A 27,481-nucleotide genomic window follows, 5' to 3' on the forward strand; every position below is an offset into this window, starting at 1 on the left:
AATCAACGTACACCAGCCTGCCTCTGTCTTCCTGATTGTCTGTATAAATGAGGAAAAATATCTCATTTTCGATTTGGTGACTTTCCTCACAGATAAAGAGGTAATTATATAAATGTATAGATTAATGTATAAATAAATTGATGCAAAATCAACTTCATTATTTTAGCACAGGAAAGCTGTAGAGCTCAGATAGAACAAAACTATCTGTAAGGGGTACTGTGCATTCAGCAGTTTATAAATCTATAGCCACTGACTCTAAGCAGTGACAAACTAGAAAGGCTATTTTGGCTAATTGACTGTTTTTTGTAATGGCACTTGCTATGGGCCAAGACAGGTCTTTTACACAGTGAAAAGGAGCCAAATGATAAAATGTGTACAAAACCTTCTCTACAATCAGGTATTGTACCCTGAGGGGAATCCTGCAAGCCCTGCAGTGTTGGAGAAAACTGATGCATTCCCTATGTCCTGAAGGTTTCCAAATTATTTAAGTTCTGAACTCACAGGAATAATTTCAATAAACTTATTTTATCTCTATTTTTAAGAGCTTAATTCTGTGCTGTGACAGGCTCACTGCTAAGATGATAAGGCTTATAGAAGTGATGCAGAAAAAAGAAGAATAATGAATAAATATCTGTGGGGTTTTGTGTTTGTGGTTTGTTTGGTGTTTTCCTAAAATAACATGTCTTGATTATGAGAAACTGATTAATTTTCTATCCTATTAATGACTAAAAGCATGTTGAATGTTAATTTCAGAAGAAATTAGCAATATCTGGCAAAATTTTAGGAAACCTAAATAAATGTCTTACTAGAACTTTATGTAGCTTTCTGAGTTGGTCTGTGCCTGTTAGTTTAAACTGTAAATATTTAGTTGTCATGGAAATTACAACATTTTAAAAAAGGGGCAATCATTATGCCAGTTTTCAGAAAGGGAAAGTGGCATGACTTGGAAAATTTTGCAGTCAAATTACCCTATGAATGCATTGGGTCAATTAATGGAAAAGCGTTCCAGGATTCAATTAAAAAAATAGGAATATCATTGATGTTCATCATCACACCTGAACAAACAACAAATTTAAAAAACCACAACCAAACGGATTTTTTTTGGATATAAGTCTGATTGGAAAAGGAGCCATATTTATGAAGTGCAGTGAAAGTTTTTAAGTCATTTGACTTAATAGTATGTGACATTCTGATTAAATATTAGTTATATGCTGTATCAGTGAAGCACACATTAAATGGATTAAGAACTGATTAATTTACACGTTTTGGAAAGTAGTCCCTGGGGAATCATCATCAACTGGGTGAATTTTTAGAGTTGTTCTCCAGGGAGTGGTATTAAGCTTGACACTAATCACTCTTTTTATCCATGATACAGAAGTAAATAGAACAGTTCTAACAACATTTTAAAATAAAGCAAAGATTGATGGACTGGCAAATAGGTCTGGGTAAAGGCACTTGGGGAGAGTGATCCGAATGGCTTAATGGCTGAAAGTGCATTTAAATTTATCCAAATGTAAGTATATATGGGAAACAGGCCATGCTGCACCAGAATTAGGAACTGTGTTCTGGGATTTTGCTGTAAAATGTAGCTTTTCTGGGTGCTTGGGGGTCAAGAAGTTTGAGCTGACCATTGTGAGCGATAATGAAGCAAGGAGATGGCAAATCCTCATGTCTGTCAGTGGCAGTGATGAGTGGAAAGTCAGGATAGTGATTCCAAAATAATGAAGATTATGCAAGGAAGAGGCAAAAACAAAAAATAAAAGAGGTTAGGAAAATTGTATTGGCAGTGAAGGACCTACAGACCTCAGCGTGTTTAAATTCTTGAAAAAAATTGAAAGGCCAATTATTTACCTCTTTCCTACATTATAGGGCAACATTGGGCACCAAAGAGTTCTTTAATGTAGTGGGAAAAGGGTATACAAGATGAAATGTCACGAAGTTGGAACCCCCCAAAAATAAAATGGGAATTACAGAACATTTTGCAAAAGACTAGTGGGAAATTACCAAGAGGATTGGTAAATTCATCGTGTTTTCATGCCTTCAAACAAGAAATGTGTCCCTTCCAGGGAGATATCAGAGAGACATATCCAGCATATGCTAAGGCCAGCATAGTTTGGATAAAATATTTATATAAACATTTTCATAAATGGTTCCATCTTGATTCCTCATCTATGTCATGGGGTGGAGAAGCAAAGCAATCCAGTGGCAGGTGCTCTTTGAAAGCCTTTGTTGAACTGGGGGGTGAAAGAGGAAGAAGCCAAGCACAAAAGTGATAAATCAAAACCTTTTTCCCTACATTACACGATATGTATTTGTGACTTTGCTGAGAGTGTGATATACATGTATGTACATGATATATGCACTGAAATATGCAGCTTAAATCCTGGTTTTGTGTACCACCAAAGATTCTAGCAATGTTTGGTTCATTTGTTTTCTTGAGTTGCTATTTGGTTGGTTGGATTTTTAAATGAATTGGATAGATGTATAATTTTGGGGTTTTTAATAAAAGTAAATTACTTCTCTGCAGTAAATACTGCCTTTACACACTGCCTACATCTTGGATGGCAGTGGATGATCTCTGTATTGCTGAGATTTTTTTTTTTAATGTTTTGAGAAATAGGTGACTTTTTTCTATCAGAACAGAATTAGGAAAATCAAATCAGGGGCAATTTTCAGTCTGTCTAGACACTTCAGAAGTTTCAAACAGGGTAATTCCATTTCTTCCTTTCTTTATCTGCTGTGTTAGTATTATGTGGTTTGCTGTCAGTGTGATGCCACAGGAGTAATACCAGGAGGTCCAGTGTGCTTGGATCAGGAGTATTCCCTGTCCCCAGTGTTTTCTTCAGGACATGGCCCAATTTGTGGAGTAGATTTTTGAAATGTTTCTACATCTCTGAAGGGCAAATAACGAAATAGCACTTAAGCAATATGAAGAATAGTGTTTTGCAATTGTAGTTCTAATTTTGCCAAGACACAAATAGATTGAACATTTTGTCTTTTTACTTCTCTTTTTTTTTTTTTTTTTTTTCTTTTTCCCCCACCTTGGAACGTGTATTAGAAAGAATCTCATCAAGAATCCTGAAGTCTGATACAAATTTGAAGAACTAACTTTGATATTTGAAAACCCCCCAATCAAGCCCTAACCTTTACATCATCATAGTTTTACTGTGTCAGCAGGTTGTGGTAAAAATGCTAGGATATTAATTTTGTGTGAAATGAAGGGAAATTGTAAGTGGAGAATCCCTGAGCTGGGTAGCAGTGCTCGCAGTCACTGCTGTCCTACCTGGTTTGCTGCAAGGATGTGATTAAACATAAAACTGAGAAATCTCCAAGGAAGAGGGGAGAAAAGTTAGGTTTTCAAATATTTTCATTCTTTTCCTAGCTGAATATCATGGTGTCAAATCTAATAGGAAGAAGTCATCCTGCTAATTGACCTTTGCAAAAATTACCCATTTGTTTAAAAAGCTACTTGAAGTAGATAGGTTATTATCTTGATTACTCTTTCTTTCATGTTAATGTTTGTAATGGCACCTGGTAAAATGTTTGAAAACTTTACTTCATTCTTTCTTGTGCTGCATCTGTAATTTGGTCCTCTGAACAATGCTAATAAGCAAAACTGACTTTTTAAAGAGATTGCAGGTCTTGATGGTATGAAAGACTAATATGAACCAACAGGACTGGGGGAAAAGTATTCACAAGCTTATTCAGGTTATTAGTGCAAAGGGAAGGGAGAGCAGGTGGCAAGTTAGATGGTCATCTAGATATTATCAATCTGACAGGTATCCAAGTGGTTCTGTATTACAGTCTCTAATTTTGATCTCTGAACAGTTTTTAATAAGATTTAGCTATGAGGTTGTCAGCCGTGACCTGTGTTAAAAGATACTCCTTTCAATCACACAAAAAGGTTCTTTGTGAAAATTTCTGCACTGAGGAAAACAAAGGATTTTCCATTGTAAAAGCCAGTGTTTCACCTCTGCTTTGCCTGGAATCCACAGACTAAAAGCTAGAAAGGAGGTGGCCTTAGTGGTTTCTTTTCCCTTCAGATTAAAGTGGTTGAACTAAGCTCGAGAGTCCGAGCAAACCACTTTTTATTCCGATTCTTTGATTTTTGTCACCGGATGTTCATAGTGACTATTTTGGCTTGTGTTCTGTATGAATCTAATTTCATTCTGGAGCCAGGACTTTTTCGGCACTGCTCCCGTGAAACTTGGACACAAGGATTTGACAATATGTCCAGACCCAAACAGATCAAGCAGCCACACATGAGTGATTCAGTGGAGCATGCTCAAAGACAAGACTGATGTCTCTGCACAGCAAACAGTTCTCTGGGGTAGGGACAGCGCGCTCAAATCCAGTCACCCCAGAGTAAACACTAAGTTAGACACAGCTTAAATGTGCCTCCAAGCACAGCACACTGCTGACTCCATGAGAGCCCTGAGCCAGGCTGCAGATCCAGCCTTGTAGATTTATCTCTCTTTCCAGCCTGCCCACACGCGCCCGAAATTGTTGGAGCTTTGTTGGGGTGCGCCCAGCGAGGGGAGGGGGAAGAAAAAAGAGAAAAAAAGTACTTATTGGAATAATTTTATCAATATGTTTTGTGGGTATTTGCAACTCAGTTTCTTAATTTTCCATGCATGTTAGTAAGACTGGTAGATTGTTCACCACAATGTTGGTAGGAAGGAGGATTCCTGAAAGACTACACTGGAAATACGCTCTGCTTGAGCACTCTTTGATTTCCCCTTCCCTCTTTCTTCTAAAAGTTTAGTTCATCTAATCAAAGAGCAGAATCTCTGTGACTTTTATATTGACTCCCACACAGTGTATGAAGAACAACTAAAGAATGGATGGTCTGTGGAAATATCTTGGGATTTTTAGGCACAAAGTTCAAATAATTTCAATAACAATGTAAATAAAATATGTCTTTTTTGGAATACTTATCAAACTATTAATTTTTGAAGTAGCTTATTTCAAGCAATAAAATTATTGCTGTATGTTGATTTACTGTTAATTGAACTAGAGAAGAAAATCATATCTTAATTTTAAATTGCTGCTCTTTCCTAATATAGCTGCAATAAGGTTGATTTTTGGACTTGAGAAAAAAAAAAAAGATAAACTTTTCTTATCTATAAAATTTTCTGAAATAATCTCTTGTTACCAAGTAAAGTTTTCTCAGTTATGGTTTCAAAGGGCAATGACACAAGTTAAAATGGACCCTTGTTAAAATGACTAATTTCTTATCTACCTTTACTGGTGCCATGCATTCCCATGGAATATTTTGTGCTGTATGGTGTATATGGAATGTATGTTGAAGTTTAAACAGGTCTGGGTTTAGTTCACGCTGGTTTTGGTACAATTTGGTTTTGATTTTTATACACTTTGGCTAGTGAGTGGTGTGCAGCACCCAAGGTAGTTTTAAGGGAAGCTGGGTATCAGAAGTGGGAATCAGGGTAAACCAGGCAGTGCTCTGGCCAACGTGGCCATGGCTGTGCTGCTCTGATGCTTGAGCCACTTTGCTCCCAGTTAACCTGAGTGCCCCTCCACTGCCATAGGCAATGGAGAGTATATTCTTACACAGGAATCCTTGCAATTTTTTTGTATCATTCCACTTTGTGTTTCCCCCCCAAGCACATTCCCCCCCTCCCTTCCCATTCCTGGCACATCTATGTCCACAGGTGTTATTAAGTGTAGGGTAGCATGTGGTGCCCATGCTTCAGTGCTATTGCAGAGGAAGGACTTCCTACAGGAAAAAAATGATCACTTTCAGTATTTTGCAGGCTGCCCATCTAAGCCCATCATTGCCTGGCATCTACACACTAAGGGCAAGGATCCAGCGAACTTGTGAGTGGGCACCATGCCATCTGAACAGATGGGCATAGAAGTAGGCAGCCAGTAGACCATGTATGTGCATCAACTGTGGGTGTTGAGGGCAAGATTCCCAGTGGAGAATGTCCAAACAGCTGTCTGGCCTGAGCCAACATGCCTACGACCAAGCAAAAGTGCCATCCCTAAATCCTGCTGAGTTGGATTAACCTTCAAAAATAAAAATTGCTTCTGCAGTAGCATAAGGTGAGTTTTTGGCTTGTTTAAATCTGAAAGAAGGAATTAGGTAGGCAGGATAAAGCAATGTGCTAATGTGGGGTCCGCTAGAGAGGACTGAACATTTGGAATATTAATATTATTTTCTACAAGGGTATTTATATGGCAAACAGCAATGGATGACTTGCAGGAGTGTGACATCAATGTTAATTATGCTTTTCTGTAAGACAGTCCTTTCAGGAGAGAGCGTTTGAGAGCATTTTGATTGTAGTGTATGTGCTGGATGTGATTTTTGTAAAGGCAATTCTTGTAGATGTTTTTTGCACATTTACTTAGTAAGTTTTAATGGTTCTTTTTTTTTTTTTTGCTTTCCTTTTACCCTGAGACTACAGTTCTGGGGTGCAATTTCAGGTCAGAGTGGCTGACACAGTTTTCTGTCACAGCTGAGTTCTCACATTTATTGTCTTTATTTTTCTAAGATCCAAAGGGGACATGAAAAGATAATATATCATTACTCTATGTCTGTATTAACTTTGATTATTACCTTTTATAGCCACAACATCAAACAGTTTTGCAGACGTAGATGTTGGAGGCAAAGAACAGTGAAGCTCTGATTGTTATTGCATTTTTATTCTTGCTGTTTTTACTCCATGTTTCCTCCACCATTGCTGCACTACTCATCTGTAATTTTATCAATCACCTGCAGTTGTTTAGATAAATATATTCAAATCTCACAGTGAACCAAAAGGAATGACTGTGTGATGAACAGAAAGATCAGAATCGGAAACTTATCAATACATTAGATTTTATAATATACTTTTTATGTATGGCTGGATGAATGCTGTCACAGTGTGTACATTGCTGCATTTTGTTGCATATTACAGGCTGTAACAGAAAAAGCAAATAGAAATATATCAAAAGTCCCACTTTTAATGTTCTTTCCTGGAATCGATGAGGATTGTATGTAATACAATTAAAGTATATTGAAGCTTAGAGACTGGGTTCCAGTTTGATTTCCAGTTGGAAATCCTGCAGATTAGAGGCAGCACAGCTGTTGGTTCCTTTGTGATAGTTGGATCCCCAGGTACACAAATCCGGGTGACCCACAGTCAAATTTAGAGCAGCCCTAGGATTTCTTGAACACATATGGGTGGTAAGAACCTTTTGTAGCTGCCTCTTCTTCTACATAGGCTTTTGGCATTTCTCCTACTCCTGAAAATGCTAAAAACGAAGCCAACTACATCAGCTGGGACTCCCTCAAAGCAAGGATCAATTGGAAAAATTTCAAAGGCCATTTGAGTGACTAGAGAGGAACAAAAGGGCTCCCACTCTAGGGAAAAATCTGCTCCTGGGAAACAGCAAACCATTAATGGAGAAAAGTACCAGTGAAGGCTAATTCTTGGACTTAAAATATTAGCCCAAACTGGATACCCCAAATTTAGAGCACCCCTCCAATAGTTTGGAGAAAGAAGGCAACAGAGTTTCAAACAGGCTCTGCTTTGTAATCAAACTTGTGATTAATGATTCTCTGATCACAGAGAATGAGCTCATCTTAACACTGGGCTGAAATTTAAACTAGGATCTGAGTAATTATTTTGCTCTTCTTTCATGAATGAAGATAAATGGAGATACTCCCCCAGCAGAGGCTACAGCAAGTCCTGAAGCCAGGGAGCAGCACGCCCACGTGGTTATATTGCCTTGATAAAAAATACCCACCTTCACAGGCTCGGATACAAAGGAGCACCCTCGCACTGTGGGAAAGGTCTATAGGATTCTGATTTATAAGGGAGCAGGAGGTCAAGGGAAGCAAAACCATTATCATTATTTTCAGAGGCTCTGGAGATGTGAGCTGAGTGTAGAGGGCAGTGTGCTCAAAGGGAGGCACGCAGGGCGAAGGCAACACAATCCTGCTCGATGCTTTTTCTCTTCCCCCCGCCGTTTTCAGGCTGCAGATTCTGCTGAGAGTGTGTCATATGTAACATAGGCCTGTGAGGACTGTGAAGTGGTTTTCTTATTAAATGATGCATGGAGAGATTATCTGGTCTGTAGCCAGCACACAAAAGCTCCATCCATGCAAGTTCCTATTCCTGAGCAAAGCGTTCGGTCACCTGCGCGGTAATGAGTTTCCAGGAGCCTGGGGATGGAGGGTGAGGAGCAAATCTGGGCTGGTGGGGGCAGGACTGAAACTGCACTTTGTGCCTCTCTCTCCTGTAATCCTTACAATAAAAGGCAGAGAGACCTAATGCCTTTATTCTCACTACCTTTTTTCCTGAAGAAACCTCTTTGAGACAAGGAAGGCAGAAAAAGCAAACATATAAACCATGTGGTTCTAACGTAATCCTCAGGAGGATCGTGTTAGGAGGGCTCCAAAGCAAGGCAAGAGTGCCAGTGGCTGTGGGCAGGGAGCCCACTGGGACATCCCCAGGGCTGAAAGGAGTCTTCTGCTAGGTGATGGCACAGCTCAAATGCACTGGGAGCACCTGCAGCAGTGTAGGGGAGGAATGAGAGCGTTCATGTTGTTTCTTGACATCCTCTATTTCTTGATAATGGACAAAAATTCCTTATTTGCTGAAATGAAATTAATATAATTTAATAGAGTATTAGGATAGTGTGTGGCTTGGAAGGTACTTATATGCCATCCCGTGCTACCCCCTGCCATGGGCAGGGACACCTTCCACTATCCTAGGTTGCTCCAAGCCCTGTCCAACCCGGCTTTGGACACTGCCAGAGATGGGGCAGCCAGAGTTTCTCTGGGCAACCTGTGCCAGGGCCTCACCACCCTCGGGTGAGGGAAGGATTTCTTCCTGATCTATAATCTAACCCTGCCCTCTGTCACTTTGAAGGTTCTCCCAATTCTCATGTCATTAAATGCCCTTGAAAATGACAAAGGGGCATCCCTGAGTGGGGAGGCCTGTGGGATTTTCTCAGTGTCTTTCACAGCTGACATGAAATCATATCATAGTTCAGCTGTTTCCACATAATTTCTGTAGATAACGATGGACTTGTCATACTGCCTAAGACTGGATCTTGAAAACAAGTCACTTTGAGCATGGCAGTGAGTGAAATGTTACAGGATTCTCCTTGCCATTGCCATTGCATAGGTATCTTTCAAGGGACGTGGCCATTAAGAAATGCTACAATAGATTTTTGTTAAGTTTCTTTATCTAAGCGATTATGAGCTGTCATTGCAGTTTGGGAGTGACTGGGAACGAAATGACCACAGACATCACTAAATCAAGTGTCACCCCTCCTTCTCTGTTGAGGGAATGGTTTCCACAAAAGTTTATGTGATTCGTTTGTACTTTTACTGCAGAACTTTCAAGCTGCCACTAGTAAGTTCGATCCTGTAAAGAATGGAGTGTTCTGGCCCTGATCCAGAAAAACACTTAAGCCCACTGCAGAGTGCTTTGCTGGATTGGGTCCAGAGCAGAGCATCAGGCACTAGTAGGGCTCAACAGTAGGGGATTTCTCTCTTTTTCTGGTTATTTATAAAGGAATCTCCACATACATGATTTCAGTGTCGGCAGGATGAAACAAAACAATAGTTAGAGCCTTAAAAAGAAAGGTCAAACCATGAACAGCATGAAAGGGTTTTGGTAGAAATCTATCAAACCCTCCATGAGAACCTTCTCCTTGGCAGAACAATACTGTGAATGATGAAGAAAACAGCAGGTAGATGCCAGCATAGGGTTTCCCATGCAAAGCAGAGCTCTGCTGGACCAGGTGCTGCTTGTTTGAGAAAACCGTGGTTTTCCCAGGCTAGTTGTAGGTGGTGTTTGTGGATAAATAATCTGGTGAATAACTTACTTGACAATCTTGAAAGCCACCTAGAAAGGTCATACAATTATCTTAATTACTTAGGGATACAAGTGAATTCAGAATGACATTTCAGGAAATAATTAATTGTCTGTACTTTGCACTGGAGCAGCATTTTGAGTAATGCTAGTTGGTTTTGTTAGGTTTGGTTGAAATCAAAAAGAAGTGTGCTGCTTCTCGTTGACGAGATGAATTAGGTTAGAAATATGCCTGTAATGGGAAATAAAAAACAAATGGATCCTCCAAGTTTCTTTTTAAATCAATGCCACACTGTGATGAGAGTTGTGCTGACTTAGCCATGATGAATCCCCAGAAAAAGAGGGAGAATTTAAAGAACAAATGGGAGCACAGAGAGAAATTAAATGAAACATCAGGTTCCTGTGTTTTACCTCCCTGCTAAAACAGCAGTTGTCAGATGGTTGTCCCTTCACACCGGGGTACCAGGCACATGGAATGGAGGCTTTGCCTTTGTGGGAAGGATGATGATGGATTAGTGCTTAGATGCTGAAATAACTCTGGTAGGAGATGGATCCCCTTTAGCTAAGGGAAGGGGGGGCAGCTCATGCTGAATTTAACAAAACCAGACTTGCCCACAGACTTGCAAGCGCTCGCAGAGTGGATTTTTAGTGCTGCAGGTGACATTGTTGCTGACTGAAGAATGTTCATCAAATCAGAAAACTGCTGATAAGCTGCCTTTCCCAAAAAGGGATCTCACGAACTTCTCCTGTAAATCTCTGCCTTTCATCGTACCCTGGGAGGTGAGGTAGAGGACTTGTGACAGATGTTATTTAGGTTTTTCTTGAGTTAATTAGGGTAATCAAATGATGCTTTGGAGGAAAAAAAAAATCTCAACCCCTGTCCTTTATGGTCTATCTATTAAAAGTTGAATGAAGGAATGAAAATTACAGTGCTTATACCTCCCTTTGAATATTTCGGTATATCATTGAAAATTGTGAGTATATTGAAACATGGCCATCTTGGCTGCTGTCACCTAGGTTCTGCTGGGAACATTTTAACTTTCAACTGGATTTACCTTAAGGGAAGTGGTATAACTAACTCATTCAATGGTATTTGCAAAATATATTTAAGACCAAATTTCTATCAGCTCTGTTGGAATTTTATCAAATCAGTCTAAAAGAAAGTCTATATTTCCTCTGATGCTACTATTTTGGTTTTTTTCAAATTGTTTAGATTAATTTTCTTTAAAGTTCTATTTCTAAACCAGAAGGCTGGTTGAAATCAGTACGAACTTTATTGAAGTTTTCATTAATTCCATTTGTGAGTCAAATATTTGGGGTGTTTTTCCAGAAGAGCTGGATCTTGGCTTACATAGTTGTGGATTTTGGTTGTATTTCTGTAACTAAGTTCAGGATTTTGGAGCTTCAGGACTTTCTCTGCGTGAGATTGCATGCCCACATTGGTGGGCTACCGAAAAGAAACACATTTTCAGCAAAAGTATCAATTAAATAATTGAGTAAGAGGTTTATTCTTTCCCTTGCCTTTTTCCATAACATTTCTTCTTTGCATACACAAAGAGGTTTCTTAAAGGACGTAGCATCATCCACACCTGGAATTTCATTTTCCTTAATTGTTTCATATTTCCTGGAAATCTCAAATAGTGTCTTTTAATTACACTACCCCAATATTTGCTAGGCCTACAGAAAACAGGACTCTTTACTCATTTCTCCATTCTGCTGTGGGTGGATTTGGGGCTCTGGATGAATTCCTTTTTAGCCAGTATCAAACGTGAGCATTTCTTTTGCCGGTGCTCTGATCGCTGAACCAAAGAGTGGCCGAGAGCTCAGCTCCACACTCCACAGAGCTGCACACAGGGCCCCCAGCAGCCACCTGGGGCTCCTGGAGAGAGCAGCTCAATGTCAAAGCATTGTGGAGTGGTGGTGTGCATGTTATTTAATTTGGATGAGTGAAGAATATATTTGAGAAGTCATTGCCGGGCTATGCGCTCTGTTGTATGTTAGGGAATAATTAGAATGTGGGGGATCTGGGTAAGAAAGAGTTCCTGTGATCCAGACCTGAATAGTTTAGCTATATGTCTCGGGCACTACAGAACCTTCAGAGTTGTCTAACAGTAAAGATAAAGAAAAAGATAAATTGAATTAATTTATTTTGAATTTATATACATGTCTCTGCCTGCATTAATATTAAGCTCCATCCAAAATCTAAATAGAAAGACTGTAATCTTAGAAGTTCTCTCAATAGCATCAGCAAATCATTCTTGTTTACCCTACATGCTAATAAAACAGGAACATGACACTCCTGAAAACGAGATTGCAAAATACAGAAAATGTGGTCTGACATTTTTTTTCTCCCCAAAGGAGGGACTGCCACTAACTAAAGTATTTCTTATGAAAGCTCGATTGCTTAAGATGCAGAATATTAAGAGAGAAAAACACTTTAGGACACAGCCATGTCACCAGCTGTTACTCACCCTTAATGAAATTGTTAAGTGATATTCTTCATAAATAGGTCAGAGAAACTTTTGAATTGTGAAGAATGTTTTATCTCTTTCTTTGAAATGTTTGTATTAAATTTAGAACTGGTAATTCATTAAGCTCATTAGCTCTGACTAGGAGAGTAGAGCAATATCTAGGATATAGATTTCAAGGCTTAAAAACCTTAGTGCTTACAAATAAACATGAAAGCAATGTGTGGAGAAAAAATATGGGATCATAATATGTTTAACTGTTTTTTGAGCGTGGCCCTCTGGATTAATTAAGAACATTTTCTATATTCAGACACTTGAATATAAACAGAATACATTATGACTTTTGGTTAACTCTCTTTTAATAGGGGAAAAGAGAATGCATTACGATGAATACAGTGCGAACTAGTTGAGACTGTATTTTGGTGTTTGCTTTGTGGCTTCAGCTAAAAGAGGAAATAATCACTGAATTTTACAAGACCTCAGCTCATAATTATTTTTTTTTATTGATATTGAATTTAAACAGTAAAAGTTTTATATATACACACACACTTGCACACACTTTTGAGTGTTCTGTTCTTCGTTGCAGATTTTTAAGGAAGTAGAATGCTATTGAGCTCTGCCAAATGCTTGATTTGTGAAGTAACTTTTATTTTGTTTTAATAGTTTCTGGTATAATGCAATAATTTTTCAGAATTAAGTCACAGTTGATTACATTGTCTTCCTCAAAGAAAAGGGAGAATTGAAGGAAATCAAGAACTCAGTATTTGGGAGTAATTGTAGAATCAAAGCCCAGTATTGCTGAAACCTTTCAGTCATGGAGACTTTACAAACAGCCTTTAAAGCAGTTTAAACTTGCTGGATTTTTGTGTACTTATGCCCAATTGTTTTCTGGTTTCTTCACTGACTTGCTTTTTGTGGCCTTGAGGTTACAATCAGCAGCTCTCCTCTTTCTCTAAAATGGGTTTAAGAGTACCTAACCAGTTAGACCATTTTTGAAATTCCTAATGGGAAATAAACCCCACAATTTATGTTATTATTATCAGCTGATTAATTTTTAGGTAAATTTGCCAATGTGACATCACAAAGAAACACATTTATAAGATTTTTATACCAGAGTATATCAGCTGTACATTTTAAATACCCAGGGCTCAGAGAAACACCAGAAAGAAACCCCAAACCTCCACCCAGGGCATGCTGTGTGTGCCCTGTAATTAAATTTCTTGGTCAGTCTTTACCTCCATGTATTTTAATCCTCTCTGAATGCAAATATTTCTTCATATTTTTTCAGATAAATCGTCACAGAAGAAATCTTTCCCAACACAACTTGACGTTTACAGACATCATCAGTACCCAGGACCCCACGGTAAGAAATTGCTCTATAGAACTGATAAATCACTCTGGGTATTTTAAAGGTTTATAACATTAATGTTGCACTTGCTTTGCTAAAGAATGAATACATGAGGATTTGGATGCCTCAAGATGTTAAGGGATGTGAGGGGCTTTGATTAGCCAATAAAAAGAATAATTTTAGAAGGTACAGAGTCATTTATATGTCTTGCCTTTGCTGTTAATTCTGTTGTGCTTGAGTGAGGTTTCATCTGTATTAATATTTGGTATTAAGGAATGTGATGAAGTCTTTGTCCTCTCTTTGCCCTTATTAAGGTGTTTTTAATATTAGTATTAATTTGTATAAGAAATATTATAATGAAATTAAAAACAATAAATTCTTGACATTAGAAGAATCTAGGGGGAATGAGAAACAGATGTTTTTCTGCTAAAATAAAATGAATATGCAAATACAGATTCATTAAAGGAAGGTTGGTATCAGCAATACTGTTACTTACACAAATTTTTCAGGATTAGGTATGTTCAGAAGGTTTGAATTCTACTCAAGAAAATTATAAAACCTGTATGTGACACAGTGATAATTATGTTTCCTTACAGTTTCTAACCACATTAGATCATAAAAATAAGAGCCTTTAAAAAAATAAAAAATTAGAAATTCAAATATTTATACTACAAAGTCTCATCTTTACTATTCTTCTAAAAGCAATTTAAAAAAACCAAATCAACACAAGCTCCACAAAATAATTCCATTTTCCTATTTCTATGCTAATCCTTCAGGGCATTTTGGGTCATTTTCTCAACCTTCCACATGTTGAAAAGGTGCAGGAAGGGCAGCAGCTATACAACAGTTGACGATATTTATTGAGACAGAAACAGAATGTATCATTAGGATATATTTGGAATTCTTTTCAGTCCAATATCATCCATGTGCAGAATTATTGCAAGCTGATCCTGAGCTGTCTTAGAAGAGTTTTCTTGGAAAAGAAGTAGCATAGAAAAAGAGGTATTAGCAGATGTTAAACAAGGGGAATGCAACACCCCAAACAGAAATTATAAAAATATTGGGGTCATCCTAGATATATATATTTTTAATTTGTGGTAGTTTTTGCATAATTCCATGTGTGCCCTTTATATTAATTACAGAGAAAACTGTGCACGTTATCAATTAGAGGAGGCCATGCTAATTTTATTTAAGGACAGCACCTGTACTAATTCAATTAAAGCAATATATGTGAAAGGAGTTTTCTTAGCACTGAGAGGGCTCATATTAACTGCAGCTCTTGTAGTTTTTTACCGTTCAGTTTTGAGCCATTTAATTTACAGCAAATGTTGCATTTGAGCTATGTAATTTAAGTCAGGATATTTTATATGCCCAATATTTGTTAGTAGAGCTGATATCCTAGCTGAATACAATTATAAGGACAATATGACTGAGCAGCAACATTTTCATCTGGAAGCACATCCAGTTCTTAACTTTCCAAGACTGACAACAAAGGTGATTCAGATCTGGTGTTGAAAAATAATATTTTCCTTTAGTTCTGGATTGGTTACGATAGCAGTTTGGGAAAGTGGTTGGTAAACTTTGAAAATGTGAGATTTTTGGGTCTGATTCAGAGAAGCAATCAACATCTTGAATGGTTAGCCAATGCTCCTCCCAATTGCTGTTTCCAGATGGATAGAAATATTAAAAAGAATAACTTTTCTCATATGTTGTTTGGCATCTCTGGCCCTGGCCAACTACCAGAAGTTTTATGCTACAAAAATGAAGGGTTAGAAGGGGAAGAAAAATATCAAAAATGTAAAGTAAGGAGAAAAAAAAAAAAAGTAGGTAGAGATGGGGATTAAACCTTATTTTAGCTCAACTAGTTCACCCATCCATCACTAGATAAATAGTGGCATAACTCTGCACAATAATCCCTGCACACTTTCTCTCTGGGCTTTCTCTGTCAATGATATGCATGACAGGAATTTACATGAGATAAGTACAAATTACAGAGCAAGCCTGATCCTCGTGTACCCGCCTGAGAATATCACCTAAATCACTGTCCATGGGCCTACAGGCCTTTCCATAGGTATGTACACAGTATTTATGTCATCACATGTTGTATATCAACCACAGACAAAATCTGAGGAAATCGTGAAAACATACTACACTGTTAAAATAATGCTATTTTGTACAATCAAAGTAACAGACATGTTTGATTTAAAAATCCTTATATTGCCTGTTAAAGCATGTTTTATTGCTATTTAATGGCTTTGCAGACAGCAAAATTCTATTGAAATTGTTATGAAATTGCCTTGTGATGCAATTTACTACAAAGACCATGTGGAGTTTCTAATATCCAAGTCGGGCACTGGCTCAGTAATGTTTGAAAGCAAAACCAGACTCACTCTTAATCACAATTTTGTTTCTTTTTCCCATTACTGACACAGTTGAGACATCCTTAGTTAATGAGACCTGATGAGATGGGAGGTTGTTGGGTTTGGCTGAAAAGCAGTCGTCTTGCTTTGTTTGCTTTTTTAGCTTTTTAATATAAATTTATATAGACAAAATATCCCCTATCCCAGGTGTGTCCCAGCTGTACAATGGGGTATTTCAGCTGGTCAGAGAATCAAGGGTCTGCAAAGGGGGTCTGGCTTAAGGAAAGTGTTCAGAGAGGTATAGGAGCACAAATAGAAATGAAAATAAAACAGTAAGCTTAGGCCTTGCTTCTAATACACCAAAACTCAAGTACAGTGTTGGGACCCTACAATTAAGTGTCACAGCCCCATAGAGAGTCCTCAGTGTGGTGTGTCCCTTACAGTTAGTAATGAAACTCAATACATAAAATAATATTTTAGCATAATTTACTTGCAATTCATTTAAAATTCTATTTTGCTCATAGCTAGAATCTTTGCCTGCATCAAAATAAATGTCTTCTAAATAAATAGAATAAAATGAAGCAAAATAAAACTTTATTGGGTTTTTATTGTGGTTAATTTTGTGCATAGTAGTTGACTTTAAGTGTTGTTTGAAAATATTCAAAAGAATGGAATATATTAAAAAAATTAGGTGATTAAACCAAGAACTAGTGGTAAAATACCCCACAGTAGAGAAGCTGGATGCAGACTCCTATGCATGTATTAAGTGTTTTTATTCAGCTGAATAAATAATATGGTTATGACCTTTTTTTCTTGCAGGTAGTGGAGAAGGAAGGATATCTCCTAAAAGCAAAAATAGCAGATGGTGGCAAGAAATTAAGGTATAACATTGGAGTGACAGAGTGATGGAGCTTAAAGGGGCTCTGAGAGAGCTGGAGATGAACTTTGGACTAGGGACTGGAATGAGAGGAAAAGGGGGAATGGCTTCAAACTGTTAGAGAGCAGGGTCAGATCAGATTTTAGGGAGAAATTCTTGCCTGTGAGGGAGGTGAGGCCCTGGCACAGCTGCCCACAGAACCTGTGGATGATGCCCCATTCTATCCATAACTGGGGTCATTTGGTATAAATTGGGTACTGGATTTAAGATTTATTCCAAGACATATTACCATTGAATTCCTTGGTAATCCATATTCATCCAGCCTGTCCAAATCATAGGAAAGTTTGTTTAAATCTTCACTCTGCAGGCCTGACCACTTACACCTTTCTGCACTTACAAGACCTCTTCTAAATGGAAAGAAAAAATAAAGAAAAATAATGAAGATCTGAAGTGGTGCTTACCAAGAGACAACTCATATTCACCACGTGAAGCAGATCAACAGTGGATTTATGAGTGTTTCTGTAAATATCAGATATTATGACCCCTAAATTCAAAAGTCAAATTTGAGCTGTTGATCTAAAAATAGCATTTTATCAGATCAGATTTATGATTATGTAGTGGTTTGAAACCTGTTATAGGTAATATATGTAATAGCATTTTACTCTGAGTTGAATATTCTGTTTTTCTGTATCAGGGAACATTCTTTCACATGTCCATGTGTATTTTTACTTCTCCCTAGCCCCAACAGTTTGTCAGTTCTCTAGGGCTGTACCATGAGCTCCTGATGTTTAATGGTTACTCAAAGTTCTTATCTTCCTTGCACTCCTGTAAACTTTTAATTTAGGGAAAGGAGAAAGTATTTTGGACCTTTCAAAATAGACCTGTTACTGAGCTCTGTATAGTCAGATCAACATTTTCCCTTCTCAGTTTTATTTTAAGTATTAGGTACCAGAAGGGCACCAGCTATTTCGGAGACCTCTACATGTGAACTTTGAGCATGTGTGAATAATCCCACAGTTTTCATTCGACAACATGGCAAAAAAGAAACACAAATGGGCTTCAAAATGTGAATGAGGAGAAAGAAGCCCTTCAAGCTTTGATAGGTTACATTTTGGGTATAACTAGGATGGTGCAGCTCCATCAGTGTTGATGGAAATTTGTTGATAATGTTGACTTTAGACCATTTTGTTGTTTCTGACATATATATATATTAATATATATAATGTTTTAATAATTAAAAGCCAAGTAAAAAAAATAAATATATATATTTTACCTCCTGCTTGAATGCCTCACAGATTTTTCCCTTTTGTTTTTTTTTTCTTAAATTTTATTTGTAAGGAAAAATTGGTCCACCTCCTGGATTGTTCTTACTGCTCGGAAAATGGAATTCTACAAAGACTCCAAGCAGCCAACGCTGGCCAACGTGGTAGGCAATCAACCATCCAATATCCTCAATCTCCTGGCAACTATTATTTCAATATAAAAAGTTTGATGTTTACAGAAGACAAATTTAGACTGAGCTGGCAACTTCAAAGGTTTGAGAGCAGCTGAAGGAAAAATGCCTTGATAAACTCTTAATCAGATGTAGTGTATGTGAAGAAATAGGACACAGCATGTCCTTTATTAAGAGGTGCATTTCGAGAGTAATTGCAAAGTGAGACAAATGGTGAGTGACTACCCAGTAATGTGAAGGTAACACTTTAAATTAAGGTGCCACTTATAAATGCTTTATTCTTATTTATGAAAATGATCACTAAATGCAGCTACTTCCTCAAATAACGTACTATAAAGTATGTTATAAAATGCATTAGTAATAAATGCTGAACAGATGATGCGATGAGAATCTGTTGCAAAGGATATTGTGAGGCGTAAATTGTATTAAACCATGCATGTGCATCTTTAATACATGAATTTAAGTTGTTATCTACCATCCTATAAAGTGGCTTATGCATTAATAAATAATAATAAATTATTTATAAGTGGCACCTTAATATAGGGTGTTACCAAAGCAGAAAACATTATAAGTTAGCAAAGTGATTTTTTATCACAGTATAAATGTGACATCCACCATATCCCTCTAACCTTCCTGAATATTTCTACGACTCCATCTAATGCAGTTAATGCAATTTCTGTAGCCTGTAGTTACTACAAAGTGAAATTTGCAGTACCTTTTTTATTGTGCCCCAAGGAAAGGCCACCAATCTTTGTCTCTGGAGATGTGACAGTGGGAGTGCCACGTGTCCCCCAGTGCTGGGCACTGCCCAACCTCAGTGTGGGCAGCAAAAGGGAAATTTGGTGGCTCTGTGGGCAGTGAAGGGATGGGTTTGACAAAGCCCTGTTGTGAAAGGCTCTCAAGGCCTGATCAAACCTGCCAAATCTCATTGGCTTGATGGGTGGCCATAAAGGTGCTCTCTTTGGCAGGAGTCACAAACAATAAGTTATTTTTCCTGTGGCAGGTGATGCAAACCATTCTTCTATAAATCCTAGATCTATCAATGCCACCTGCCATAAAATCAGCCCTGAAGAGCACCTTTTCATGCCTTACATTGTTTGAAAGAAGGTGAGCTTTGTGGAAAAAGAACCCCAGAACTAAGATATGAAACAATAAAAACAAATAAAGGATGAAATCTGGCACTTTTTACTTGTGTTTGTGCTAGTCCAGCTGGAAAATGCAACTTCTCTGCAGCCATGAAAAGAGAAAAACTAGAATTATTATTTTTTTCAGAATCATCTGTTTTCCTTAAAGTTGACTTTTACATTATTAGGAAAAAGAAAAATATCTAAGGTGAAGTTATTAGAACTATTCTTATAATTTACTAAGTGTCTTACACCTCTACCTGCTACCTCTTCCCTCTCTTTGAGAGCCCTCACCCAAATTCCTGGAGATAAATAAACTGGTGGAAATTTAACACACAGGAGGCTTGAATTTGCTCTGAGACTCCTCAACATGGCTCAAATCCCAATGAGCTCTTTAGGGACTTGGATACTAAACTAGACCTGCCTGGAGAATGGGGTTTTGGCCCAGATCTCAAACTGTTTAACTAAAAAAGTGATGGTGTGTTATGAAACAGGACCTTCTGAGAGGTCAGTCCCTTTCCCTATAGCCTCAGTCACCACCAGTGCTCATTTTATCAGTGAGAGAAAATCTCCTGCCTCCTGTGTTAGGAAGAACACAGACATATTGAACCTGTATGTTCTTCATTCTGGGAGAGGGGAAGAAAAAGAATTTTGTTGTTGTTGTTTCTCGTTGTTGGTGGTTTTTATTTGTTTGTTTTGTTTGTTTATTTTTGTTTTCCTTTTGTTTTATGGTGGTATTTTTTTGGGTTTTTTTGGTTTTTTTTTGTGTGTGTTTTTGTTTGCTTTGTTTTTGTTTGTTTGTTTGTTTCGTTTGTTTCGTTTGTTTTGTTTTGTTTCTTTCCCCGCTATATTTGAACATTGGGGCTGTGCACTCAATGTTCACTAGGTGAGAAAAATCTGTTAAAGTTACATTTTCTGTCTGTTGCGTAAAACTTAAATGTAACAGTAAATAAACAAATTGGGTAAAGCTTGAAAACAACAAGAGCTGTCAGTGTTCAAAATCTTATAACCCTATTTCCTAAATCCAAATTTTGCACATCAAAAAATGCTAAACTGCCATGCTTATCTCATCTGATAAAGTAAATGCAGTGCTTATTTCCTTTGTAAACCACTTAACCAGATATAATTTTGATAGTGGAAAGGGACTACTACAAAAAAGATTCATTAGAAGCCATTTTTAATTGATTTTATTTTATTTTTCCAGTTTTAGTTTGCTTTGGAAAAAGGGGAACTCAGCCATTAATTAAATAATGTAAGAGAAGCTATGTTCATTCACGATAGTATAAATTATAGCAAAGCAGTTTTACTGTTAGCAGGGAAATGATGTGACTTAACGAAAAGATTAATGTTCCTTTGTATTCTAAAGATATTAATTCATTAATTATTAATTATTAAATACTGTACTTGGAGCAAAAATTTAGACTAAGCATCATTAAAAGAGGAATGATATTTCACAAAACAAAGGCAGCAGAAGAGAGGGAAATGAGAGTACCTCTAATCACACCTCTTTTCGTGACAAAATAGCATTTAGAAGTGATGTAAAATTCTATTTGTCTAAATCTTCAGCAATGTTTTAATCAAAGAACTGGAAATATCTAAAAGGAGGTTTTACTGTCCCTGTGTGTGATTGTAGGTGCAGGATTCACTGTGGCAATTTTGCTGTTGTTTTGCATGGAGAGGACTGGGATCCATGGCTTTGCTTTCTGGTGAAGTTGGTGACAAAATCTGGAGTTATTGGAAGTAATAGAGCACAGCAATTAAAGCACACAGAGGAGAGATTCAGAAAATGAGATTGTTTACAAATACTACTGAAAATGCAAGTTTGCATCCCACATAGCTAAATCATTAGCTTTTGTTGCTGCCTTGATCTTTTATGGTCCTGGCTTTAATACATTTTTAAATTTTTTTTTGTTTAGCCATTCTTATGAATTTGACTAGCTCTTTATTTTAAATTAAAGACATTATGATCTAAATTAATCACAGCTTCCTTATCAGAATCCTTCCTTACCAGCGTTTAATTCTATCATCAGTTGGTCTTTCTGACCAAGAAAATGTAGTCAGTTTATTCCCTCAGATAGTTTATTCAACAGAGGTTATTTTAACCTCAGGTTATTAGCCCATCTGCAAAGTAATTTAGTGAGTGAAAATGCTGCTGAAATCCATATTCATGTTTAGGAAGATTTCATCTTAGCAGACACTTGTATCAATTTACTGCATAACCCCCTGCAACAACATTGATCTAACATAATTGCCCTGACTGCAGAGCACAGAGCAAGGACGTGGAGAGCTCAGGCTTCCCAGTCACCTTAACTTGCTCTCTCCAGTGTCTCTGGGTGTTGCATAACCTGGGAAGCCAACTCTGTAGCAGGGAAATGTTTAGGCCAAAATGAATTTCCCTGTAGATTTCCTGGGGTTCTGATGGGTTTCCGTGGGTGCTCCCCAGGTGTGCAGCAGAAGAGTGATGGGCAGTTTCAGGCTCAATGGAGCTGATTGATTTAGCATGGAATTCTCATCAGAAGCTTTGCATTTTATGTCATACCCATGAGTTCATAGGCACGCTGTGGTCAGAACTGATAAATTCTCCAAAGGATAAGTTTTCGTGGAATCACAGAATGGTTTGGGTTAGAAGGGACCTTAAGAATAATTTTGTTCCACTCCTCTGCAGTGGGGAAAGAGACCTTCCACTAGACCAGGTTACTCAATTCATGTATATTTCCCCTAGAGAAAGAGACTGACTCAAATAATTATTGCACATAGCAGATAGCAGTTCATCTTTCCCACATCAGAAGCCTGCATCCCGTCCTTTCTGGACAGGGAGATGCACATGCTTGTACTTTTCTTCTGCTTAATACAAAATTTTCAACAGCAGCAAAATTACAGTGTTCACTGGGTGTACAGAAGGGTCCAGGTTCTGCTGTTGCATATATTTTTGTACAATAATAGAAATTAGAGATACTACTGAGTTGACTATTCCATCTTCCTGCAAAACCTCTCTAGGCTTTTACATGTTTTCTCCCTTCAAGGGTTCCATGACAGTTTTCCTGAGGAAAATATTCTGTAGCTCAGTAATATTCACTATCAAAAATCTATTTCTCTTTCTTTGGCTACATGTTAATCTCTTCTTTTAATCTCATCATGTGTTTCCAAAATTTCTCAGCTCTTTCTGCTGGTGGAATAAAGCTGCAGTTCTTTGTTAAAGTATTTTCAGACTCAAACTATCCATGTGGGAATTTTTTTTTCAAAGAAAGCAAGATTATCTGCTTTGAGAAGCCTGTGTTGTGTGTTCCTGATGGGTTGCAGAGCTGCCTGTGTGGTGCAGATCTGGGCATTGCATGGGGTCCTGGAGATGAGCTAAACCTCATAGCCCTATTTATAAAAGTATTGGAATGTTGAAAACTCGTTCATTTCCTCCACAATTTAAATATTTATTTGCATTAATATATTAGTGCTTCAGTTTTTTCCAACTTCATAATTTTTCCATGCAAATATTAGCTGGCTAAATTTCACAACATTTTTGCAAAATCAAGTTTCAATGCTGCAGTTTTGATCTGTTATTAAAAAATTGGAAAGGCTAAGCTCTTGTCAGAGGCCAGGCAGGAAATTTGAGGCAGAGGTGGAGAAAAAGAAATCCAAGATCTTTTCTTCCAGTGGTTTAACCACAAGAACATCCTTCTGTTTTGAAGAGTATATTTCTTCTATTAAAAAAAATTAATAATAATAATAAAAAAAAGGGAACAAAGGCACGCAGGCCTGTCAGTTTTAGTGGAGCTTAACCATTGTGGTTTTATGGTTTGGCAAATGGAGAACATAATTACTATCCCAGTACTGAAAACTTCCAGAGACTATGCCTGCAAATCACTTGACCAGGATCTCTTTGCTTCTTTTAACCTAAATGGGTTCTTTTCCTCCCATCTCAAAGGCATCCTGGAGAACACGCATACTTTAGCTTTTAATAACAACATCAGAGAAATTCAGTGAGCAGTTTTTGGAAAGCTGAATCTGTGGCTGGTGCTGGACTGGCCGCTCTTAACTCTATAAAGTCTGTTTTCTGTATCACTAATGACATTTTTAGGTTAACTATGGCTTAAGAGCAGCAGAGAAAATAGTTGCATCAAGCTGATTAATTAAATTGTATGGATACCACTCCATCCCCTTCCCAAAAAGGAAATTAGTGTTGCTTTTTACTGTTAACAGCAATGTTTTTGCTGTTGAGTAGGATGTGCATCAGTCCAATCTACAAAGCCTTCTCTGAACTACATGGGCTTTGCCAGAACTGCTGCACAGGCAGAGTCCCTGGAGAAGGAGCTTCGATGGCAAATGAGGATTATTGAGCTTTACACCAACTCCCAGCAACGTAAATGATACAGGCAAACAGATCTTCTCTTTGAATTACTTGCATCCATATGGAGGAGCAGGGGAGGCAGAGCTGTGCCACTCCAGGATGCGTGGACTGACATTGAGAAGTATCAGCCCTTGTGCTGAGCTCTTTCTGGGTGTCACACATGCCCTCGAAGCCTTTTCTTCTTTTTTTAGGAGCAAGAAATGATAATTTGTTTGGAGAAAGGAGGTAGCTTGTCTTAGAGATACGATGTATGTTCTTGTCTAATTTCTGTCCTTTCCAGTTGCATCAGTTTAAATTTGGATTTGGAAAACCCACAAATTTTTTCCTTTAAACTCAATGACTCTTCAAGGGGTTTGGCAAAGTAAGCACTGAAAATAGCTGGTCCATGTGTCTGCATTTGTATTTTGATCTACTCTATGTTACACTAGACTGTTTTTTAAACCATTTAATTGTTTTTAAAATTATGTTCTAATATGAGAAATTTATTTCAGAACTAAGACACCCCAAGAGTGGTTATTTAACAATACCAGGGTATATAATGAGCTCTTTTCAGTAATATCAGCAGCTGTGCTGCAACAACCTGTCACTTTAACTTGATCTATTCTTATTTTATCTGATAACTGTCCCCATTTGTGAAAAGTCAGGGCCATATTCATGTTGATTTTTTTTTCTTTTCCTTTTCAGAAACCAGGATATAAACCTGAGTGTGTGGATTTGTGTGGTGCTCGCATTGAGTGGACCTCAGAGAAATCCAGCAGAAAGAATGTCTTTCAGGTAAGAGGCAAAGCATTCCACTGCTCATTTGAGTCTGAACTCTGTGAAGAGGTAGGTTTTATTTCCTTGGTTTTAATAACTAGAGCCTGATTTAATGCAGCATTTTTCTTACCAGTAAAGGAGTGCAACGCTTTATCCAGCATCGGTTTACTATTTTTCTAAGAGAAGGATTTCTGATGACTGAGTCTCCTAAACACTTGAGAACCTGTTGATTTATTGATTAATGCTCTATATTCAATTTGTTTTTAAAACTTAGTAGGTAATTGCTTTGGGTTCAGGCCTAGAATCTTGACCTAGAGAACTTCCATAAACACAACTTCTTCAAACTGCTTATACAAGCACGGCTCCAACGCAGTGCGGTTTCTCTGTTTATTTTTATTGCTGCTCAGGGTCCTCAGACAGTGATGACCCAGGTTCACTTCTGCGAGGGGAGGGGAGGATTTTAAAAGCTTGCCTCCATCAGGGCCAGCAGAGAAGGACATGTATTTCTCACAGGACTATTCTTCATTGATGGAAAATAATATTATTTAATTCCTTCATCCAAATCCCATTGAATTGAAAGGGAGGATCAAGGCCCAAGAAGATGAAAGGAGGGGAAAAGCATTACTGCAAGGTTAACATTCCAGGATCTAGGGGCTAAAATAGTTTATTGCAACATCTTCAGGTTTTGGACACAATCCAGCTCCCATGAATATCAGTAGAAAGGATTTGTTGTTTTTTTCTGTTTCACTAAATGTTGCATCAAGCCACATCAAAATATTATTCTCTATGAGCTGAGTTGTTTCCCAGAGTTCTAACATTTAAAATGTTTAACAATACAAGCAATAAAGGGGGGAGAGAGGCAGAAGGGAACATGTCAGGGTCAGGATCCTGTTAGTTACCAGAGAGTCCTTTGGCATCATGACCAGTGAAACACGCTGGAGGAACCAACTGTGTCTGGGTCTGGGGTGGAAGAAAAAAAAACACCACACATTAAAAAAAACCCCTAAGGGCCTGTACGTGGCTTCTTGAAAAGAAATCTCTTTGGGTCAACTGGGTGTTGCAGAGAATTTTTCAAGGTTTATTTTTCTAGACATCTTTCTAAAGCACATGCAATATTTAGAAATATTCATTTTTTCCAAGACAGCGAGACTTATGCTTCTATACCCCCCACATCTTTCAGGTTGTCTTGAGACAACACTTGGGGCTTTGTCATTTCCTAGGTATTTTTAGAATAAATATTTTGGTTTTGCTGTCAATCTTCAGCTTTTTCACTTGGAATGTGATTAAGTATAACCTTAGCCTTCACTTCTGCAACCCCCTGAGCACACTGACAGGTCTTCTGAGCTTCTAGGGTTTATTTCTCACTTTGCAGTAAGCAAAATTCCTGTTTGGAAATGCGTTTCAGAGCGGTGATTCATTGCAGCTAATACATTTCCAAAGTAAAGACAAACGAAGCTCTGTTATTGATTTCCCAAACTGGTGGTATGAAGGCTCTGCAATGCATTTTCTTCTCACTTCTGTTCGTGTGAGGTGTAACTCCACTGAATCAGAATAATGTGAGAAAGGAAACTCATGCACTACTGTTTGAACCCATTAAAATGTGTCTTCATCAAGCCAATAAGTGAGTGGGAGAGACATTAAGAAGTAAAAGCATGGGAGGAAGGACATATGTTAAGACACATTTTGAAAAGGGATGGAGCATTGTTTAGACAGAGAGCTACAAGAAGATTGTGCCAGATGGTAAGAGCGAAAGAGGAGAAGGCTTTGGCACCAGTAGTGGTGACATTTTGGGAAGGGAAGGGACTGAATGAGACTGGTGCTACATGAGCAGATAGAGTGGGAAGGGGACTGGAGAGGCAGCGAAGATTTGTGAGATAGTCTGGAGGGAATCCAAGGCCAGTTGGAAAGCAGAGAGGTCATTTTGTACCTGGAAACTGAATATTTCAGGAAACACTTCTTCTGATCTACTTATTCCTCGTGGGTGGGAATAAAATTGATTGTGTGTGTCTACTTATTCATAGGTTTGTTCAAATGAAAACAACATGGGTGGCTTTCTTTAATGCTTTTTTTTTTTTTTTGCAACCTAAATATAGATGCATTGCATTGCTATTTGATTAAATACATTAGCTGCTTAACTCTGAAATGATCAGAAATAAGTATAATTATATCTTCAAAGACCATCAAATCATAGTTGGCATTTTGTTTCATTACTTTCTAATAAAACCTTCTTCTCTCATTCAAACAGAGCACTGGTTGCTTTCTGTTAATGTGTGGTATTAGGAGTAGGTGCAGAATTTTGAGTTTGATTTAGCCAGGGTGCTCAATTTGAGTTCATGAATTATAGATCATAAATGGAAAATTACTATTGAAATTTTGGGTTGAAGAAAAAGAAGGAAATCTTGGATTTAAAATCTATGCAGATGACAGTTAATGGATAGCAGCAAGGAGATGGAGCATAGGAGTATCATAAAGAAAAACTAATTGGAAATATGATCGATGCAGTGAGAAAAAAAAAGAGGAAACTGCAAGTAAATGATATTCAGGCAGGAAGATTTGGGTTTCTTGTCTTGATCATGATGTTTTCAGCAGTGTTACTCCTCTCATTTTAATTGAGCTACTCCCTTTTTAACAGGCTAAGTCTGATCTGTCTCACACTATCCAATTTGTGCATGCAATCTATTTCTGTTCTTGATGAACACATTATGTGGATTTTTTTTCCCCCTCAACTTTTCCTTAATAGTAACTGAAAATATGCACATCTCATAGAAAATAACCTCCTGATTCCCTTTCATTTATTTTATTGATGATGAAGCTGGCACCAAGGAAAAGACCTGGTTAGAAACAGCTTCCCATGATGTGGGGAAAGGTAGCAGCTTGCAGAGACATGGTGCTGTTTGTTCTTGCTGGCTGAGTGATGTGATGC

The 27,481-nt window shown here is 37.8% G+C and overlaps 1 protein-coding gene across 3 annotated transcripts in view; it reads left to right on the forward strand.

The window, feature by feature from the left end:
* ARHGAP15 (Rho GTPase activating protein 15) overlaps positions 1-27,481 on the forward strand; it is a 322,734-nt gene that overhangs the window by 33,376 nt on the left and 261,877 nt on the right. For all 3 annotated transcript variants that reach the window (XM_088168386.1, XM_014870798.2, XM_088168385.1), the window contains 4 exons: positions 13,587-13,661; positions 16,826-16,887; positions 18,222-18,309; positions 24,487-24,576. In XM_088168386.1, the coding sequence (XP_088024512.1) occupies positions 13,587-13,661; positions 16,826-16,887; positions 18,222-18,309; positions 24,487-24,576 (315 nt within the window). The remainder of the gene's footprint in view (positions 1-13,586; positions 13,662-16,825; positions 16,888-18,221; positions 18,310-24,486; positions 24,577-27,481) is intronic.

The sequence above is a fragment of the Sturnus vulgaris genome, chromosome 7 (assembly GCF_052056855.1).
Source record: "Sturnus vulgaris isolate bStuVul1 chromosome 7, bStuVul1.hap1, whole genome shotgun sequence".
Classification (NCBI taxonomy): Eukaryota; Metazoa; Chordata; class Aves; order Passeriformes; family Sturnidae; genus Sturnus; species Sturnus vulgaris.